The sequence below is a fragment of the Fusarium solani genome (assembly GCF_023522795.1).
Source record: "Fusarium solani strain SB1 chromosome Unknown bctg00000005, whole genome shotgun sequence".
Taxonomy (NCBI): domain Eukaryota; kingdom Fungi; phylum Ascomycota; class Sordariomycetes; order Hypocreales; family Nectriaceae; genus Fusarium; species Fusarium solani.
This window is the reverse complement of record NW_027072153.1, coordinates 2365899-2387101: the sequence shown is the minus strand read 5'-3', so window position 1 is coordinate 2387101 and position 21203 is coordinate 2365899. Positions and strand designations below refer to the sequence as shown.

General features: G+C 55.1%; 5 protein-coding genes across 5 annotated transcripts; 2 read left to right on the top strand and 3 right to left on the bottom strand.

Annotated features, from left to right (window-relative positions):
- Positions 1–1337: 1337 nt before the first annotated feature.
- MRS44_009200 (uncharacterized protein) lies at positions 1338–2835 on the top strand (the record flags this gene model as incomplete). The annotated part of the gene is made up of 4 exons (XM_065621204.1): positions 1338–1605; positions 1653–1754; positions 1808–2565; positions 2668–2835. The coding sequence occupies 4 exons, from the start codon at positions 1338–1340 to the stop codon at positions 2833–2835; spliced, it is 1296 nt and encodes a 431-aa protein (XP_065477276.1).
- Positions 2836–3392: 557 nt separating this feature from the next.
- Positions 3393–4948, bottom strand: MRS44_009199 (uncharacterized protein; the record flags this gene model as incomplete). Its single annotated transcript, XM_065621203.1, has 4 exons — positions 3393–3434; positions 3486–4291; positions 4341–4698; positions 4811–4948. 4 exons carry the CDS (start codon positions 4946–4948, stop codon positions 3393–3395), a joined length of 1344 nt encoding a protein of 447 aa, XP_065477275.1.
- A 1899-nt stretch (positions 4949–6847) lies between these two features.
- Positions 6848–9261, top strand: MRS44_009198 (uncharacterized protein; the record flags this gene model as incomplete). The annotated part of the gene is made up of 2 exons (XM_046281248.1): positions 6848–7975; positions 8023–9261. The coding sequence occupies 2 exons, from the start codon at positions 6848–6850 to the stop codon at positions 9259–9261; spliced, it is 2367 nt and encodes a 788-aa protein (XP_046132665.1).
- A 493-nt stretch (positions 9262–9754) lies between these two features.
- On the bottom strand, positions 9755–10572 carry MRS44_009197 (uncharacterized protein; the record flags this gene model as incomplete). Its single annotated transcript, XM_046269821.2, has 3 exons — positions 9755–9785; positions 9834–10012; positions 10066–10572. The coding sequence occupies 3 exons, from the start codon at positions 10570–10572 to the stop codon at positions 9755–9757; spliced, it is 717 nt and encodes a 238-aa protein (XP_046132664.1).
- A 1747-nt stretch (positions 10573–12319) lies between these two features.
- On the bottom strand, positions 12320–21078 carry MRS44_009196 (uncharacterized protein; the record flags this gene model as incomplete). The annotated part of the gene is made up of 2 exons (XM_065621202.1): positions 12320–14253; positions 14304–21078. The coding sequence occupies 2 exons, from the start codon at positions 21076–21078 to the stop codon at positions 12320–12322; spliced, it is 8709 nt and encodes a 2902-aa protein (XP_065477274.1).
- Between the last annotated feature and the right edge of the window lie 125 nt (positions 21079–21203).

Below are 21203 nucleotides of genomic sequence, written 5' to 3'. Positions count from 1 at the left end.
TCTTCCAAGGATCCTTCGTGACCGCCATGGCCCTGCTCATCATTGGCAAGGTTGAGATACCTCTCCTCTCGCACAGGCTTCGAGAATCAGAGTGTAGACCCTGTCCGGTTGATCCAGATCCAATCATCCCGCGTCTCACAACTCGCATCTCCCATCGCCTCGGCAGAAATGACAGGTCAAGCGCCGTCTAACCCGCGATCCTGGTTCGCGGCGTTGGGCAACAACAACATCGAGACGATCAACGCTCAACATCAACTCCATAGTACCTCGTCTTTCTGTCCCGTCTATCCCGTGACGTCTGTCTCATGCATCGAACCCTGTATGCTCTTGTAAATTGTTTCTCCAGAAGAAACGATGCGCCGCTAGAAAAGGTCCGTAGTCAACTCGGATCGCCGGGTACTAAGGCCCGAGTCTATCCCAAGTCGTCACTAGGTTAGCTACCCAAACGTCTCCCTACCTTTGTAGCCGTGTACATCCCCATCCCCATGGCACAGGCACAGACAGCACAGCCTTGGTCAGCCCTTCCGAATCTTCTGGCCCGGCTTGATTCCCCGTCCGTTGGATCCATGTTTCATGCCTCCCTCCATCCACACACCGCACTCGGAGGTCATCCGCCGGGCCTCTCTCCTTGACTCTGTTCAGCTCTGCTCTGCCTCTCTCTCCACTCCCTTGATAGACCTTGTCCTTGTCTTCCCCCGTCTCCTCATTACGCCGTGGCTCCTCTCCATTCCATCCGCCACCTCATCTCTCGCTTAAATCAGAATTCATCCCATCTCTTGACACCTGCCAGACTCGCCATCATCCATTGGTCACAACCACCTGCCAGTCCTCTCGTTTCACAGGTCACTGACAGCCACCACCTCCATCGACACATGCCCATCCCATCCTGACAGCTCGGCCCGGGTTGCATTAGTGCAGGAGTACAGGAGTGAGCCTTGAGGCCCTCCGTTTTACGCTTGCTTGATAGAGTTTGGAACCCTTGCTCATAGGCCCATCCTCAAGTCCGCCTCGGCCGGGTCGCATTAGTGCCCGAGTCTTGGGAGCTAGAAAGAAGCACTCTCGGGGCGAGCTGTTAAACCGCCGCCTGCTTCTACTTATCGCAGTTCCCGCAGCATCTCGGTCAGGCTCACTGCCAAGAGTCAGCAACATTACCCGTCACCGTCAGGCTATGACTTGCAGCCACTAAGAGCAAGAAAATACACGGAAGAGATTCGTGTATCGATTCACAGCAGATTCAAAGCACTCCGACGATCCATACCAGGAACTCGCCTGTATCATCCGTCAAGTTGGCTTTTCCCATCTCAGCAGAACCAAACGGGGAGGTGACAGTCGACGCCATGTCACCCTCCAAGACAGCAGAGCCGTGGCGGTTGACAGCCTCCGAGGTCCTCTCCAAAATCCAGGCTGATGAGCTTTCGGTCCAAGACTACGCCAGGTCTCTGCTCGAGAGGATCAAGGCCCGGGATGATCAAGTACAGGCCTGGGCACATCTCGACGAAGATCTGGTGATCGAGCAAGCAAAGGCCCTGGACGAGGTACCAAAGAAGAGCCGAGGTCCCCTTCATGGACTGCCTATTGCGGTCAAGGATGTCATCTACACCAAGGGTAAGCCAACCGAGCACCAAAAAGGGATCATCAACTGACCTCGCAAGACATGCCCACCCAACACAACTCGTCCCTATACGAAGGAAGCTTTCCCGAGGTTGATGCCGCCTCAGTCCGCACCCTCCGTCATGCAGGCGCTCTCATCTTTGGTAACTCCGTCTCCCCATCCACTTGGGATTCCCACTTACAATCCCACCCCCAGGCAAGACGACAACCGCCCAGTTCGCTGCCGTCCACGTCGGTCCCAAGACCCGCAACCCCCACGATCCCCTCCGCACCCCGGGCGGATCGTCTACCGGCTCCGGCGCCGTCGTCGCCGACTTCCAGGCTCCCATCGCCCTGGGTACCCAGACCGGCGGCTCCATGATCCGGCCCGCCTCGTTCAACGGCATCTACGGGCTCAAGCCCACGTGGAACTCGGTTTCTCGGGAGGGATCCAAGATCTACTCCCTGACCTTTGACACACTGGGGTGGTTTGCTCGGTGTGTCGATGACCTCGCGCTCTTGGCTGATGTTTTTGGCATCCAAGACGACAAGCAAGAGGAGGATGCAACCGTGTTTGAAGGCGTCAAAGGTGCGCGCTTCGCCATCTGCAAGACGGTCGTGTGGCCCTTTGCTGGCCCTGGCACCCAAGAAGCCTTGTCCAAAGCTGCCTCCCTTCTTGAAGCCCACGGCGCCATCGTTGAAGAGGTCGACCTCCCGTCAGAATTCGACAATCTCCCAGAATGGCATCGCGTGGTCCTTCACTGCGAAGGCGGCACCGCATTCTTGCCAGAGTATCGTGTCGGGAAGGATCACATCAACCAGGTTCTTGTCGACCATGTCGAGAACATCAATGGATTCACCCGCAAGGAGCACCTGGAGGCGTTTGATGGCATGGCCGCCCTCCGACCCAAGTTTGATGAGATTGCTGGGCGGTACGCAGCCGTCATCACGCCGAGCGTGCCCGATGAGGCACCTGTTGGTCTCGAAAGCACGGGGAGTCACATCTTTTGCTGTATTTGGAGTGCAAGTCCCCCTTGCCTTGTCTTCGTCTTGTCAGGAGAGCTAACGTGAACATAGGCCCTGCACACGCCCGTGCTCAACGTCCCCGGCTTCAAGGGCGCCCACGACATGCCCATCGGGGTGTCCCTGGTAGCGCCACGATATCATGATCGTCATCTTCTCGAGGTCGGCAAAGCGGTCGGTGAAATCTTTGAGGCTGAAGGCGGATGGGAGACCAAGCTGTAAGCATGTCATGATGGTATGCGAACACTTGAGCTGTCAGCCATGGTCAAGGCCACATCTTCTGAAACGGTTGAGGTTTACAACGGCGCATCGTGGAACTGGAAACAGGTTAGAGGTACAGGTACAGGTAGACGGCAATAGGGACGGATAAGACCAGGCGTCTTCAGGAATAGTTAGTATGGATGTTGAATGCTTTTCGTATTTTCCCATCAGGGCGCTGGACGATTGTCGACGACTCTCGTCGACAAAGGAGTCTATATCCCAAAAACCCGTCCATGACCAGAACCGCTGACATTAATTGCTCGTTACAAAGATAATAACTGTGCTCGCAACCCTGGACCCGAGCCCCTCGTCGTCCAATGCCCACCCAATATTACAATTCATGCTTGCGTGAATAGGTAACCGTACATACTCCGGAACGTGGTTTCCAAGCCCTTGGCTTCACAAATGTGAAGGAAATGCTGAGAATGTGAGTGAAGGAAGAGGGTGTCAAGTATTGCCCGATAAAGAATAAACAAAAAGATGCCTGTGGGAAAGATGGCCCAATGTGTTGAAGTAGCTCATCGCTTCACAGGGATGATCTTGTCGATACAATCGGCAACCTGTCACGACATTAGTTATCATCCATGAAAGACTGGACTAGGAATACTCACCTCATCGAGTAGCACGCCTTGATTCCGTAGATAGTGACCCATGCTCTTCACAAGCTCAACCTGCTCATCAGGAGACAGGCTGGTAATAGCAGTCTCGAGAACAGTGCCAAGGTTGACCTTGTGGATGGCGATGAAAGTGTGGTAGTACATGTAGGCGAAGAAACCCATGATGAACTGGCAGTCCATGCGATCAGTGATACCACCGTGACCGGGAATGGAGTCGCCGAAGTCCTTGATCTTAAAGGTACGCTTGAGGCCAGATGCGAAGAAACCGCCAAAGGGAGCAATCAGCGAAGCAAAAGTGGCGAGGTTGAGGGCGTGTAATTGCATAGGAGCTAAGGTGATCGAGAAATGAGTGTTGTCAGGAAGGAAGAAGAGCTGAGGGAGCTCGTATGTTTTGAGAAGGAAGACGGGATTAGGATCGCACTGAAGGCCGGTAAAGACATTGGCGCCGAGGTCGTTAACAGGGCAGATAAAGTACTTGGATCGCATCATGATGTTGACAAGGATCATGCCAAAGAGGATGGTCATGATCCAGGCACCGACAAAACCCTCGACAGTCTTCTTGGGAGACAGCTTGATGAGCTGGGTGCGACCAAACATGATGCCGCAGATGTAAGCAAAGATGTCGTTGGTGATGACCAGAGCGGCGGGCAAGAAGAACCAGATCATGCCCTCAAACACATTGTTCATGATGAAGTGTGCTTGGACCACAATCAGGTAGAGAGCCATGTGTGTCCAGGCAAAGTTGGTGAACTGGAACTTGTAGTGGCCAGCCTGAAGGGAAGCAACAAAGAAGACGAAACCTATGAGCGGTTAGAGTCGGCAATTCTGATGCGTGTGCTAGGTGCTCACCAAAGACATAAAGAATGAAGCTGATGAAGCGGTGGTGAGTCGCCAGAGGCAGCAACACCTTGTCGACGAGGACAATGTGCTTGAAGTAGTAAATGACAGTCTCGCCGTAGAGGAAGTACATTGTCGTCGCAAGCCAGTACCAGTTGAGACTCTTAGTGGAGCGCAGAGAGCGGGCGCGACTGGGGACGTTGGCGATGGCGATGACCTCCTTGAAGGAAATGATCTGGACGGCCGTGATGATGCAGATGATGTAGATGTGGCCCATGAAGAGTGCCGTAAAGAACATGGCGAACATGACAAAGGTCCAGAAGGTGCGCGTCATGAAGTTGGCCTTCTTTTTCGTACTCGGTCTTCTTCTCTTCGGGGGTGGGAGGCTTTTGCTATCATGACCAGTCAGTTACTGTCTTCTCGCCGATCGAGCTCTGACGATGGAAAGCTTCCAGTCTCAGCCGTCAATTGCGCATGCTCACCTCGTTCACTGTCTCCAGCTGAGCCTGGTTCTGGAACTTGGCCTTGGTGGGAGATCCATCCTCACTGCTGAAGCTGGATCGTCGTCCGTCAGAGCCGTTGCGGTTGGGGAACCTAACCCCTCTCTTTGATCGAGCCATGGCTACAGGAGGCGTTTTTCGGATGCGCTGCGGCTGCTAGTGGTGACTTCTGTCGCGGAAATGCTGCTCGCAAGCTCTGCAATGTCCGGCGTCGTCGGTTGGCGTTGGTCGAGGTTCCGGTGAACTCGACTTGTAAGCGGGCGCTCGCGAGAAGGCCTCGTCTCGTACTTTTGAAAGAAATTCCAAACAAGAGGCTACTATCGCAGCTTCGTTGTAGTGTCGCGCTGTCCTCGGGGCAAGCTCAAGATTGCTGAAAAGAAACGTGTGGGCAAAAGTGACGACGTAGGATTATGGGTGCGTCCGCGGTCAAAAAGATGGCTCGACTCGAAGGGGAAAAAAGGAAGGAAGTAGCTGGCTGTCCGTCAGCGGTTCGCGCTTCTTGAGGACGGAAGCTGCGGGCGCTGTCGAGTGGGCAGGTGAGCTCACTCTTGCGATAATCTGGCGATGATGATGGAGATGGGAAATGGTGGTTTTGAAAAGTCGAGCTGCGTAGCCCGTCACTAAGTGAACGTTAGCCCCCCAGCATTTCCGAGAAGCGGGTGGAGGGTTTTCCCACCTGCAAGCGTCAGTGTCCGTTAGTGCTCTAGCTGTTAGTGGGTGTCCGCTGTGCTGTACTGTGCTTTGCTGGGCGCTGACGCTGACGCTCCTGGAGCCTTGGACACGCGCTAACAGCATGGAACACGTCCGCCCAATCTCAACCAAACTTCCACTCCCAGCCAGCGGAGTACTGTTCCATCCCCCGCGGCTGTGGCTTGACGTGTCCCGGTGGTTCCAGCGGAGTTCTGGGGCGCCAAGTTGCGCCGGACACATCGGTCGGGTTTTACATCAAAGCCGGCCAGGTATCTCCTCGTTCCCGAGCTTGAGCCACTTCCTGAGCCCAGGCATACTATCCCTACGCGTATTTGCATGATCCATTGCTACGTAGATCACAATGCCATTATAACGGATCTCGTTTGAATACCGTGGCTGCTATCGAGTACAAGACGGTGAACAAGCCCTAGATGCAGGGGCTGATTAACTGTGGAACACGGAGCCGCCCAAACAAGCTGTTCTCATAGGGCCAGACCATCAAAGAGAGATCTGTTGTCAGATCCGCCACTTAAAGACGGAAAAGGATGAAAGGGCTTGTAATGGCTGATTAACGGAGTTGAAGCTATTGCCGTCAGGATTTTGAGCATATCCCGTGTGATCGGTAACTCGACTTCAACATCCACAATCAACCCGGTCCCGAGCTGCTGATTTTGGCTCCTCTCCGAAAGGCCGATGGGGTCTTGTTCCCCTTCTCCGCCGACCGCTGAGTAAGGACCTAAACCCTAACGTGGTTTCTTGTCGGTGACGTCGCGTGTCGATTGCATTGGACTTCGTGGCATTGGAGAAGCGCCAAGCTTGACTGGTAATTTACCAGCCCGCAGCATCCGGCACCAGGAGCATGATCCCCACAAGTCATCTCTCCGGCTCTCGCTCTCGCTCTCGTTCATGTTTCAACTCGGAGCTGGAGGTGAGAGGCCTCTTTCCGGGAGAACACCCCGTGACCTGAGGTTGTCTTCTCGAAAAGCACGTTTTGCTCCCAGATCAAGGTGCATCAACGTTGTCCAAAATCAAGCTTGACAACATCAGTGACGCAGCTGGCTCTTCACATGCTCCAGGAGTGTGCGAGCTCCACTCACACAAAACTGCGCCACGATGTTCCTCAGGAACGTGGCTGATGACCGCCAGCTTACCAGCCACAAACAGCAATTGAGCTTCTTTATTGCCCACGTGATCTCGCGTCGCGTCTTCAGATGTTTTCAACCCTGTCACCAGATGTCGCGACAGGACCATTCGCTCCAGGCACCGGGTCTACAGCTTCAGTGTATCGCTCAATGGAGCTGGCCCCTTCCCTCCCAAACGCCATGAATCATGGACCTGGACGAATTCTCAGATGACGGCCTCGACGACCTCCCCGATAACGCCCTGCAAGAGCTCGAGGACAATGCTATTCAGCTCACGCAGGCTCATGCAGCCTCAAAACCACCGACGCAACGCCAGGGAAACGGATCTCCAGAAGTCATTTGGGTTGAGGACGATGATCTAGATACGACTGAAGTCACCAATGATGCAGGCGTTCCCATCGGAAGGCCTGTCATCGACAGCGCCCGACAACAGCAGATTCACTCGTCACAGAACCAGCTCAACTCCGAGTCTCGACGGTCGATTCCGCCCCCCAACCCTCGATGGAACCCGGCAATTGATCCTGCGACACGACGCCCAGCAGGGCAGGCTCCCCCACGCCACCCAAGTGCAGGACCGCCCAGACAGCCTCTATACACGTCGGACCAGTTCCAAACCCAGAGTTCCAACTTGCCTCCACCTCAACACAGCCAGTTTGCCAGACCTCCTCTTCCTCAGAGCCGCCTTGGGCCTTCTCAGGCATCCCAGAGCCAACATGGCGATATCCTGTCAGCGCTTCAACTGCGAGTGCGGGCACTTGAGACCGAGCTCCATGCTGCCCGCGGCGAGGTGTCCATCATACGATCCAATTCTGTCAAGGCGAAGCAGCAGCACGATGCAGAGATGGCTCGGTTGAAAAGGCTCAACTCGGAGCAGTTGGCAGAAAAAGAACGGATTGCCGAGGCAGCTGTTGCCGCCCAGCAAAGTGCCAATACGGAGCTGCAATTCATTCAACAAGACATGAGAGAGGTTAGCAGCCGAGCTCGTCAAAAAGATGTCCCTGCGAAGGTTGGATCGGGCGTAACAACCCCCCGAAAGGCGTCCAAGTCATGGAAGATGGCGGATGGATTTGACGAGATGGACATTGTCTTGAGCCCCAGCAAAGGACAGGGAAGAAGCAGAAACCCTGGCTCTGTGGCCTCCCATGTGGGCGAACGAACGCCCAGCAAAGGCAAAAGGAAACGACCGGCAGTTGACAGCCCAGTCATGGCGCTGGAGACTCATACAGACAGTTTTGACAGCAGCACTAGCAAGCCCGAGCCCCCTGTACAGCAGGCGCCAATTGTGGTTGCGGCGCCGCCAGCTCTTCCTTTTGAGGTATGACCTTTGCTCCTTTGGTTGGAATTCAGCTAATTCGTCTCCAGTTCTTACAACTTGTGCTAGATCATAGCACTCTACACAACCAGCCGCCAACCTTCGACATCTTGTCCCGGTTCTCCTTTGCCTCAGATCCAGACACGTCCTTTTCAGCCATCATCTTCCAGAAGATCCCTCTGATGGGAAATCCACTACGCCCCATGCAACAATTGGTAGACTTTGCAAACCTAATGGTGGGGATTTGGAACCGTTGTATCGAGGAGCAGCTGTGGGAGCCTATCAAGTATTTGATTGCTCTCATATCATTCACTTTCTCGCTTCACGCTACCGAGGTGGCTCCCCACGTTATACCGAACCTTGCTCCCCCAGTCCACGCGACAATTTGCAACCTAGCAACGTGGCGTAGCCGATTTCCAGAGCAAGAGCTGCTCAAGAAGGAACAATATCTCGCCATGGAGGAGCATATCAACATAGTAGACGTTCTATCTCTGCTCTACACCACGTCGCTCGCTTGTTCCACCGCCACGGACCCGGAAGATCCAAGCCAGTCCAAGGCGGCGCTCTTCTGGCAGTGCATGTCCCTCGATCCCATCTCTCTCCTGATGGGGCCCAGGCAAAAGTTGGCTGATATGCTGGGAATGCTGGAACTGCTTGCTGTGTCTTCCCTTCCCGGCTCGATTGGGCCTATCACGGATGATCAAGACCCTCCACATGTGGCTTATGCCATGATCAACTTTGTCTCGGCCAAGCTTAATGACTATCCGCAGTCAGTCACAAACCGGGCTCAGAAGCATATCGTTCGCTTGGCGGCCCTGAGGACGCTTCGGTCTTTTGCCCGATATCCTTTCGGCGCTATTCAGCTTGCGTCTCACAATCTCGCACTTCCTCGGCTGGTTACTTGCCTCAGTACCAGCATTGACGAGCTGTACGACCAGCCAATTCCGCCCACCATTTTGCCGCAGACCTCCCAAAAATGCAGGTCCAGCGAGGATGAACTTACTTCAACAAACATCTATCGGATTATCTCGCAAAGTGTTCTCCTGATTCACTCTCTTGTGACGGGTCCTGAGACGGCCAATATTGCTGACTTCGGCCCAAAGCTCTCGGCAGCTTGTGGCGGAAGCCAGCGGTATCTTCTCGCGCTTGGACGGCTCACATTTGCAGAAGAGGATTTGGTTTTGGAAGCCGGGATTGATGCAGAAACAGCCGAGGCGGCACACGAATTGCTCGAATTGGCGGTGACGCCTGACGAAGGAGAAGTGGTGAGCGAGGCATTTGGGGAGTAGCATGGCATGGTTTGGAGATAGTAGGTCGGTTTCAAAAAGGAGCATGCATATTTGGCGTTTAGATGGAAAAGCATGAGCATTTACATGGGCTCGAGGTGGGAGTTGAGCTATCTGGCAGGCAGCTATTCTTGGGTGACGGCGTTTTGGAAAAGTGGAAGTAATGAGATACCAGTATACAATGGAGCCAACAACCTGGCGGCGACGTTGGCAGTTTTGATCAAGGACATGTTTGTATTCTCGCGGCGATAGTTCATTTTAACTAGACGAGCGAGAAGGGGACTGGGTTATAGTGAGTTATTGAAGCAATTTAACCTCATTGCATGCCCAAAGGCCAGATTTGCCTTGATCTGCCCTTGGGATATACAACGAGGTTAACTTACTTCAATAACTCGCTCTAACTCGGTGACCTTGTCGCTCAGCAACGCCCGCTTCACTACCAGCAACCACCAACTCCTCGCTTCAGCATCACTCACTCACCCACTCACACTCAAACTCAACCATTGTACGAAACATGGACATGGTCCCTGCATGATAGGTTAGACTTTAGTACTAATGTAAGAATGTCAACTTACCAATGGTTCTGAGTCAGGTCGCCGCGGTCCTCCATGGTGCGCCAGCTCTCCCAGTTCTTGTTCGTCCCGTCGACAGACGTGGTCCAAATCTTTTGTCCCCAGATGACGTACTTGAGGTTCAGAGCGGCGCGGTTCCTCATGCACCACTCGGCGATTTCCTTGCCGGAGAGGGTAGCAGACTATTCACATGTTAACTCTCGCATCAGTGTGAAGATATAAGTGATCAACTTACACCACCGCCATCGGCACACATGAAGTCAGTCGCCAGTCCACAGCAATGATCAGAGGATCCAGGACAAGAGCAGTCTCTCTTACACCCAATCTCCCTCACACGCCCAGGAAAAGCAGCAACGACCTTTTTAGCACCGTCGACAGCAACCTGCTTACAAGCCCCGACAGCCGGGATATTCGGCGCCGGGTACCCACCGAACCCGGACCCGCCAGCGGAGCAGCACCGCATCTGCCCGGGGCCGGGACACTGGTTTGTCACGGAGCTGCCGGCGCAGTCGGACGTCCAGCGGCAGTTCCCCGACGCCCCGTTTGCGCAGTTTGGCTTGGAGCAGCACTTGATGTTGGCGGCGTCGGCGGGGCAGGCTCCCGAGATGGAGGTTCCGCCGGCCGAGGTGCATGCCGCGTCGGTGATGCATACGCCGGCGATACCGTTGGGACCGTAGCAGGGCTCGTTGGAGGCCGCTAGAGCTGAGGGGAGGAGAAGAGGCAGAAGGGATGTGAAGCGCATGATGTGATGTGTGAATGTGTAGAGTAAAGCGTTGGTGGTGTGAGACTTGGTGATGGACTACTCTTCACGCACTTACAACTGCTGGGCAATGGATGGCCTTTTATACTCGCTTCCTCGACTGATCTTGCCCTCTTTCCAACTCACAAAACGATCATCATCATCATTCCATGTTCCACGCAGCATCACAAGAAATCCCGCCCGCTTGTTTCGTATTGATCAACACGGGTTGCCTCTCCGTTGCCGTCATTTGTGTCTCGTCCCCAGCCAGTAAAGATGATCAAGCACTATCATTCCTCTTCTTCAGCATGAAGCCATGATCCTCAATCTCCACCGGCGTCACAGAGTCACGTCCAGTTCCCTGTCAATCTTTTTCAGCTCTCCCGTCCAAGCTTCCTCTTTCAACCTTCCCCTGCAAGCATCCCCCGTTTTAAACCGGAAGGTCGTAGTTTCATCACCCGACCACCCGGCCGATCATCAAGATCAGCATCCTCTTTCGAGCGACGATCCCTGCTTGGCAACGCTATCTCCAAGCTGAACAAACCCCTCGCATTCCACGTGTCGTGACCGTACCGCCCAAGTCGGCAGTTGGGATGCCCTCAAAAACATGCCATACCAGGGCCGGAAGATGCATCCTTGCGTCGGTGGCTTGTTTCGGCCCACACGGGGATGGCTGCATGGTGCTGCAGGGGTGATAGCGGGAAACGTTCAAGTTTAAGCTTAGAGATAGTCGATAGATGAGACAGGTTTCTTCCCTGGACATAATCCGGGGCAATTTTGAGCCGGCAGTGCGACCAAGGAAAACAGTTTATAGACGGGACATGGTACGGCGATCCTTGAAACGACGACATCGATGTTTCGTATTAAAGGTTGGGGGTGATACCTATCGAGTGTCCATCAACCAAGCAAGTTCAAACGGCAACACAAAGTTGCTCACCTAGTTTTGGGTATTGCATCTCCAACAAATCTTTCCCTTCCTCACGCTCTGGGGTACACCCCTTGGCAGAGCAAGAAATGCCGACGGCGCCGCAGCGTCCACACTCTTCGTCCGATTTGGTTGACGAGCTGCACTTTGCGCAAGTGAGCTTGTGCGCGTTGACCAGTTGGGCCCGGAACGAGATCATGACGGCCGAGGGGGGTTCAACATATAGTTAATGATGCTTGAGGTGGTTGGTAGCTTTCAGGAATCATTGGCTTTCCAGGGCAGTCTTGAACAGTTGGATAAATGCCTTCGATTCAAGATAGTAAAGAAAGAGAGCAACAAGCTGATGAGTAGTCTTCGTCTGCTCTCTCAAGGAACTTATAAGTAGACACAGACGAGCAGTGAAGCATATACCTAACTCGGAAAGTATAGTAGGGTATGTGAAGGAGGGCCAGTCAACTCCCTATCAGGGTAGTCACCTGGAGTTGCCAGCACACTATCATCACACAGACGCCTCATATGCCATCCAAGCATGGCGGCACGGAGAAATATCATGTCTAGAAGCGAGGGTCAAGATACAACCGCCCCTTATCACGACCTGACTGATATAACATGTACTTGGAGAAGGTCAAGTGTCAATACCAGCTGATCATACCAGCTAAGTCCTCTCGCACTTGATCAAGTCAAGATTGGTCGCTAGTGTGTTGATGTAAAGAATTAAGATTATTAGGGATATAAGAAACTATAAGTGCACAATCAAGTTGCCAACATTGCCGCTGCTTTTCTCCCCTCCATAGGATGCCCTTCTTCCATCCCAGTCCTCGTCTTTTAAGCAAAGAAGGGGAAGCCAAAGCGACCTGAACCACTTCCGCTGCCGCTTCCACTGCCAGATCCGCCCTTTGTCCCAGTGCCCGAGCCAGAGCCAGAGCCAGACTTTGTGCCTGAACCCGATCCAGAACCGCCTCCAGTTCCACTGCCAGAGCCTGAGCCAGAGCCACTGGAGCCGCTCCCGCTTCCACCGCTCGATCCTGAGCCGGACCCACCAGTGCCCGAACCGCTTCCGCCTCCGCTCCCTGAACCAGAGCCGGAAGATCCGGAGCCAGAACCACTTCCACCCCCACTGCCCGAAACGCCCGAGCCAGATCCGGAGACGGAGCCGGAGCCACTAGAACCGCTTCCGCTTCCTCCACTTGATCCTGACCCTGAGCCGCTTGAGCCACTCCCGCTTCCACCGCTCGATCCTGAACCGGAGACCGAGCCCAAGCCACTTCCGCCTCCGCTTCCTGAACCGCTGGAGCCCGATCCCGATCCTGATCCTGATCCTGATCTTCCTGAGCCGCTTCCACTTCCACCACCTGATCCAGAGCCAGAGGATCCCGAGCCAGAGCCGCCAGAGCCTGAGCCTGCGCCAGAACCACTTCCGCTTCCTCCACTTGATCCTAAGCCCGAGCCAGAACCACCACCAGAGCCAGAACCTGAACCGCCTCCGCTCCCTGAACCGCTAGAGCCTGAGCCGCCAGTGCTGCTTCCACTTCCACTGCCCGAGGCACCAGAGCCTGACCCTGAGCCAGAGCTTCCAGCTCCTGAACCACCAGAGCCAGAACCTGATCCAGAGGATCCTGAGCCACTTCCGCTTCCACTGCCAGATCCAGACCCAGATGATCCTGAGCCAGAACTTCCAGCCCCTGAACCCCCTGAACCAGAGCCTCCAGAGCCGCTTCCGCTTCCGCCTGATCCAGAGCCCGAACCTCCAGAGCCAGAACCACTTCCACCACTGCCTGATCCCGATCCTGAAGATCCAGAGCCAGAACCGCCAGTGCCAGAGCCGCTTCCACCATTGCCTAAGCCTCCTGATCCTGATCCTGATCCTGATCCTGATCCTGATGATCCGTTACCACTTCCGGAACCCGAGCCACCAGTACCAGAACCACTTCCGCTTCCTCCTCCGTTCCCTGAGCCAGAACCAGAGCCGTTGCCACTTCCACTGCCTGAGCCACCAGATCCTGATCCAGAGCCAGAGCCAGAAGCGTTAGGGCTGCTTCCACTTCCGCTACCTGAGCCGCCAGAGCCTGAGCCGTTCCCGCTGCCTGAACCAGAGTTTCCTGAGCCAGAGCCCGAACCAGAATTGCCTGAGCCGCTGCCGCTGCCGCTGCCTGAGTTACCGCTGCCAGAACCAGAGCCGTTGCCGGTTCCACTGCCTGACCCTGATCCAGAGTCACTTCCACTGCCCGAACCGCCAGCGCCTGACCCGGAGCCGCCAGATCCTGATCCACCATTGCCGGAACCACTGCCGCTCAATTCCCTATCTCCTGAGCCTGATCCAGATCCAGAGCCGCCTGAACCAGAGCCGGAGTCATTGGGGCTGCTTCCACTCCCGCTACCCGAGCCGCTTGAACCTGATCCAGAGCCACCAGTACCAGAACCTGAGCCGCTGGAACCAGAGCCGGAATCACCCGGGCTGCTGCCGCTGCCTGATCCAGAACCTGATCCAGAGCCAGAGCCAGAGCCGCTAGGGCTGCCTCCGCTTCCGCTGCCCGACCCAGAACCGGAATCAGAGCCCCCTGAGCCAGCGCCTGATCCAGAGCCAGAGTTGCCGGAGCCTGACCCTGAACTGCCAGAGCCGCTTCCGCCTAATTCCCTGTCTCCCGAACCAGATCCAGAGCCGCCTGTTCCTGAACCTGAGCCAGATCCGGTATCACCAGAGCCCGAGCCGCTACCACTGCCTCCTGGGTTTGAACTTCCGGAACCAGAGCCGTCTTCTCCTGAACCACCAGAGCCGCTGCCGCCGCCGCTGGCTCCGTTATCCCCGAACCTGAGCCCGAGTCAGAATCTCCGGAGCCAGATCCACTCCCGGAATTGCCGGAGCCAGATCCAGAGTCACCGTCGCCCGAATCTCCATCACCTGAACCGCCGCTCTCGGCTCCGCCATCTTCAGGATCTGAGTTTCCAGAGCCCGAGCCATCTGAGCCAGATCCAGACACAGATCCGTCCTCGTCAGCTGGATCTTTGCTGTCGCCGGTTCCGTTGCCATCCTCTCCACTGCCGCTACCACCGTTCTCTTCAGGGTCAGTTTCTCCTTGACCCGTCTCTTGCGGAGATTCTGTCTCTTGCGCGGATGTTGCGGCTTCTGTGTCGGTTTCTTGGGCAGATTCTGTTTGAAGTGTAGATCCAGTCCCTCCTTGACCAGTCTCTTGTGTAGATTCAGCGTTTGGTGAAGATCCAGCCTCCATAGTAGATTCTCCCTTTCCAGTCTCTGTCTCAGACGCCGTCACTGGTGCGGACTCAGTCTCCTTCGTAGGATCCCCTTCACTAGTCGTCGTTGTAGAGTCATCTAGGTTTCCAGTAGACGAGCCACTATCACCAGAGCTGGTCTCATCCGGATCAAGCCCCGCTGTTGAAGACATGCCGTCCTCCGTGGACATGGTGTCCGAGGGTCCATCCGATATCGGCGAAACCTCAGGTGCGCTGGTGCTGTCAGTCTGACGAGCATCTTCAGAAGCACTAGAAGGCTCGTCTCCGCTTGTGTTGGTTTGTTCAGCTCCAGTAGTGGCACTCTCAGATCCGGTTCCAGTCTCAGAGACGGCTTCGGTAGTAGTATCAGATTCTTCATTGATGCCCTGCACATTCACCTTGTCATCGCCACCAGTGGGTGTTGCACTGCTTTCGGCAGAGTCAGTTGTAGTCGGGGCCTCAGATGAGTCAGTCTTGTCAGTTGAGTCGGCCTCCTTGGTTGCGCTCGTCTCGTCCCCGCTTGTGTTTGTCATACCGGCCCCTGAGGTAGCACTCTCAACAGCGGTGGAGCCTTCGGAGGTTTCAGCATCTGAGGAAGAGCTCTCAGAAGGTGGAGCCGAGGTAGCATCCGAGGAAGTTTCAGCAACTGATGTTGTGCCTTTAGAGGTTGAATCGGTTGAGGTGGCTTCTCCGGAGCTTTCAGAAGCAGAGCTACCGCTCTCAGAGGCCTCAGAAGTTGTAGCTGACGTGGCATCCCGAGACGTTTCAGCAGCTGAGGTAGCATCTCCAGAAGTCTCAGCAGTTGGGGTGGAGTTCTCAGAAGCTGGAGCTGAGGTGCTATCTTGAGAATCTGAGGTATTATCTCTGGAGGTTTCAGCAGCAGAGCTGGCACTTCCAGAAGTTTCAGAAGCCGGGGCTGATGTAGCATCGTCGGAGGCTTCAGCTGTAGAGGTTGCACCTTCAGAGGCTTCGGAAGATGGGGCTGAGGTAAAATCTTTAGAAGTTGAAGCCGGGCTGTCAGCTTCAGCGCTTTCAGAAACTTCAGCAGCTGATGAGCTTTCAGAAGCCGGTGCTGAGGTAGTATCCTCGGGGAATCCAGCGACTGAGACGACACCATCAGAATTTTCAGAAGCTGGAGACGACGTGACATCTCCAGAGGTCTCAGCAGCTGATGTGGCACTCTCAGAAGCTGTAGCCGATGTAGTATCGTCAGAGGTTTCGGTGGCTGGGTCAGAGCTTCCAGAGGCTTCAGCGGTTGATGTAGCATCCTCAGAAGTTCCAGAAGCTGAGCCAGAGGTAACTGGGCCAGAAGTCTCAGCGGCTGAAGTAGTGTCTTCAGAAGCTTGAGAGGTTGGAGCTGAGGTGGTGTCACCAGAGGTTTCAGCAGCTGAGCCAGAGCCTTCGGAAGCTGGACCTGTTGATATGGCATCTTCAGAGTTCTCAGAGGCCGGGGCTGAGGTAGCGTCATCAGAGGTTTCGGCGGCTGAGGTAGGGTCTTCGGAGACTTCAGAAGCCGGATCTGATGTAACACCTTCTGAGGTCATGGCAGAGCTTCCAGAAGTAGCTTCAGTGGTGGCAGAGGTTCCAGGTTCGCCAGTGCTGTCAGTCGTCTCAGCGCTACTGGTACCGCTGGTAGGCATGTCTCCGCCCGTGTCAGTTGTACCAGCCCCTGAGGTTGCGCTTAGAGTATCAGAAGCCTCATCAGTGGTCGTCTCCTCGTCATCTTCTACAGCCCCCGGGGTCCCCTGGAGTTGAGCCAATTCTGTAGCTGGCGTGTCTTCTGTGTTGTTACTCTTCGTTGCGTCGGAGCTCTCAGACGCATCGGGACTCATTGTTGTACCAGAACTCGTCGTCGCATCAGCACTTTCTGTCGCCTCGGACGTTTCCGTTGCGGCAGAATCAGAGCCCATCGTAGAGTCAGAACTCTCGGTCGCCTCAGAGCTTGTTGCGTCAGTAGACGTCGCATCAGAGGTTGTTGTTTGTTCGGGACCTGTTGAGGCTGCAGAGCTCTCCGTCGGTTCAGAACTGCTTGTTGCTCCAGAAGCCTCCGTTGCGTCAGCGGAAGGGTCCGTTGTAGCATCAGAGCTCTCGGTTGCACCAGAACTCGTTGATGGGTCAGAATTGTTGGGTGAATCAGAACTCTCCGTCGTTTGGGAAGGCTGTTCGGTGCTCTCGGTCTCACCAACGTCCTCGGTGGTCGATGATCCCTCGACTGCAGTCGTCTCAGTTGCAGGTGAGCTTCCAACAGTTCCGTTGCTCTCAGTGGTACCAGCACTGTTCGTCGTTCCAGAAGGCTCCTCGCTTCCCCCGGTAGCAGTATTCTCTTCTTCCGGGAATCCTGCAAGCTCAACCACCTGGGCCGTTATTGGCGAGCTTCCCAAGCTACCAGAGCTTTCGGTTGGACCAGCATCATCAGATTGAGAGGGGCTTTCACTTGTGTCGGCACTGCTCTCTTCAGCCCCAGATGATTCTGTGGTCTCAGGCGCTCCAGTTGTCAATGAACTTCCTGCAGCATCGTTGCTTTCGGGCAGAGTGTCTGTCGTCGCCTCAGAAGGACTTTGGCTAGTTTCATTGTCATCTGCACCTGTCCCTGTAGTTTCTTCGGCACCAGTCGCGTCAGTCGTTGGGAAGTTCGTAGCACCACTGCTTTCAGCTGGTGCGCTCTCCGATGTGGAAGGAGCCTGCGTCGTATCCTCAGGTATCAAGGATCCTTGGGCTCGAACCAGTCCAGTTTCCGGGGAGCTTCCTCCAGCATTGCTACTGTCGGTCAGGGCGTCTTCCGTTGTCTGAGAGGGTGCTTCGGTTTCTTGGGTGTTGGTGTGTTCATTCTCTGAAGACGCACTGGGACCAGCCGTCTCGGTCGTCGGGGAGCTTTCTGCACCTGTGTCGCTCGTTGTCGAATCGGCACCTTGAGTCTCGCGTTCACTTCCAGAAAGGCCAGTGGTTTCGCTTGACTCGGGAAGGTCGGTGCTGCTAGCAGGACCAAGAGTTCCACTTCCTCCAGTTTCGCTTTCTCCAGAAGTAGCTGGGTCGGCAGTCGTTGCAGGCTCGGTGTTTCCATCCTGAGTAGTAGCATCTCCATTGCCGTTGTCGGAACCGTCACCCTTCTGACTAGAGTTCGAGTCACCTATTCCACGGGTGGCGGTCTGGGATGCGTCTGGGAGAGATGTTGGAACAGTAGAATCAGGTCTTCCTGCTACTGCGACAAGAAATTCATCTTCGAATGGCCTTCTACCAGTCTCTGTCGGCGCGGTAGTGCGAGCCGGGGTTTGTTCCGTGGCTGCAGGAGAAATTGAGCTCTGGGGTTCTCCCGAAGAGTCAGATGGGCCTTGACCGGCCGTAGAAGAATCACCAGGGGTCGATTGAGTCGATGTGGTTTTGGGGTCGGGCAGGGAGGTGGTAGGCAGAGAGGTAGTGGTATCTCCAATGAGCACGAATGGAGAGGCGTTCGACAGCGGCTTTCCATCCGATCCAGTGGGAACGATAGTACGGGTAGGAGCATCAGGGCCAGCACCAGGCACGGTGCTCGTGCTCAGGCCGTCCAACTGGGTAGATGTTCCAACAATGATCGTTGAAGGGCCGCCAGGGAAAGAAGGAGGAAGAGTAACACGAGGGTCATCAGGCTTCGCTCCATCTAGAGTCACGGTGATCGCAGGCACCTCGGTGCTCCTAGAACCCCCTTCAACCAGAACAAATGGAGAAGCACTAGGGATTGGGTTCCCGTTGGCGTCAGTTGGAAAGACGGTTCGGGTCGATGCACCAACACCAGCATCAGGGGCAGTGCTGGTGCTGAGAGGGCTCGAGGTTCCAGGTTGGCCGACAATGACTGTAAAAGGCTGGCCCTGGACGGAGGGTGAAAGAGTGACCCTCGGGTCGCCAGGCTTCGCCCCAGCCAAGGAGACAGTGACCGTAGGCACGCTCTCGCTACCAGAACTGCTTCCAGCCGCAACGAATGGGGGGACGTTGATTGGCTCTCCGTCAGTGTTAGACGGGGCGGCAGTTTGAGTTGCATCACCAATACCAGCTCCAGAGGCAGTGTTTGTTGCAAGGTTCTTGAGATCCTCAGATGGACCGACAACAACCGTTTGAGGGTCGCCAGAGTTAGATGGCGAGAGTGTGGTGTTTGGGTCACCAGGTTTGGCGCCATCAAGAGAAACGGTAACCTGAGGGCTGCCGGTCTCCCCTCCTGCTTCCGAGTTGTTGATTGCCTCAACGCCAACAAGTACGTCGTCAGTTGGGCCAACCACAACAGTGGTAGGATCACCAGGCCTGGAAGGAGGAAGAGTAATACTGGGATCACCAGGCTTGGCTCCATTGAGAGAAACAGTGACCAGAGAGCCTTGAGACGGCGTAAGAGCATCTGGCGGACCAACAATCACTGTAGTGGGATCGCCAGGGACTGAGGGCTGGAGAGTTGTGCTAGGATCGCCTGGCTTAGCTCCGTTGAGCGAAACTGTAACCACAGAGCCTTGTGTTGTGCTGCGATCACCGGTGCCCTTGGCTGTATCAAGGCCATTGATGATATCAGATGGGCCAACGACCACAGTAGAGGGTTCTCCAGGGACGGAGGGCGGCAGAGTGATGCTGGGGTCGCCCGGCTTAGCTCCACCCAGGGTGACAGTGACGGTAGACACAGTAGATGTGGCATCCACGTTATTGACGTTTGCGATGCCATCAATCTGGTCAGACGGCCCAACAAAAACTGTAGATGGTTCGCCTGGAACAGAGGGCGGAAGGGTTGTGCTGGGATCGCCTGGCTTGGCTCCACTAAGGGTAATAGTGACAGGAGGCACAGAAGACGTAGGATCGAAATTCTCGACCCTTCCGAAGCCATCGACCTGAACAGTTTGACCAACGATAACCGTGGATGGTTGTCCTGGAACCGAAGGTGGAAGGGTAATGCTGGGGTCACCAGGTTTGGCTCCATCAAGAGAAATGGTGACGGCAGGAAGTCCACCCGAAGCATCGGAGTTACTAGCAGAGTTGAGACCGTCAATAATGCTATATGGTCCAACAAGAACTGTCAAAGGTCCGCCTGGGATGGAGGGCGGAAGAGTCACGCTAGGATCTCCCGGCTTTGCTCCATCCAGGAAGATAGTAGTTGGAGATTGGTTAGAGTCGCCAGAAGCATTCGAATCGGCGCCATTCCCTCCAATGACAACAACGGGTGAAGAGCCCGGGATCGGCTTGCCATCGGGACCAGTAGGGAGAATGGTACGAGTGGGAGCATTAGGCCCAGCGCCAGGTTCTGTGATCGTGTTGAGGTGGTCAAGTAGACCGGCAGGGCCAACAAGAACCGTCTCGGGCCCGCCAGGCATGGAAGGGGGCAGAGTTATCGTAGGGTCTCCTGGCTTTGCACCATCTAGATACACGGTATTCTGAGACCCGCCAGAGCTGCCTGTGCCAGCTAGGTCACCAGGAGCCCCTCCAACAACGACAATGGGTGAAGAACCAGGAAGCGGCTGTCCATCGGCGCCTATGGGAATGATGGTTCGGGTTTGGCTGTCAGGTCCGCTTCCAGGCAGAGTAATTGTATCATGTCCATCGATTTGATCAGATGGGCCAACAAGAATCGTACAGGGTTCACCCGGTACAGATGGAGGAAGTGTTATGCAAGGATCATTGGGTCTAGCTCCATCAAGTGAGACCGTGATAGCTTGGTCGTATGGGACCGCCGTAGGCTCGCAGATATAGACAGTACCCTCACATTTGTGGCAATCAGGCTTGGGGTGTTGGATTGAGACGGTTGCGTGATGGCCTGTTCCCTCGGTTTTTGTAACTGTGGCATAAGGGACGTTGGTGGGCTGGTAGCGAAAGACGGTTCCGTAACAAGAGTCGCAGGCGGGATGGATGGTCGAGGTGGCTCCAACATCGTTGCAAGTGGGCACGTCAAGGATCACGTAGTTGTGGCCGTGAATAGTCGTGACATTCTTGTCGTGGTAGTCTTCCTGGACGTAATGACCTTGACTGTCGTGTGTGCCCTGACTCTTCTGTTTGCTGTGGCCTTGATGGTTTCCATTGCCACCACTGAACTCGTGTTCTTCAATTTCGTCGCCATGATCCTGACCTCCGTGGTCTCCTTGTTTTCCATTGGGCTCTTGGGACTTGTAATCTCCATGGGCATCATGATATTGCTGCTGACCAGAGCCGCCATGGGAGTCGTTTCCAACGTTGGCATGAGCCGTAGGTTGGGGAAAACCAGTGGAACACTTGGCGATACAATCTCCAAGATCGTGATATCTCGTAACTGCCACTTCAACAGTGACGTAATCAGCAAGGGCTTGGGCCACCAGAAAGGAGTGTAAGGCGACCAGCTTAGCCCAGGGAAGCCCCTTAGGAGAGCCGTGCCTAGCCATGGTTGCAGGCAAGGTCTCAGCAGAGAAAGAGTGAATCTGCCGAAGGCTTCCACAAAGGAGAGTAAGAAAGGAAGAAAGAAAAGAGTTCCTGTTGCTGATGTAAATGGTTAGTTAGATCGGTGAGG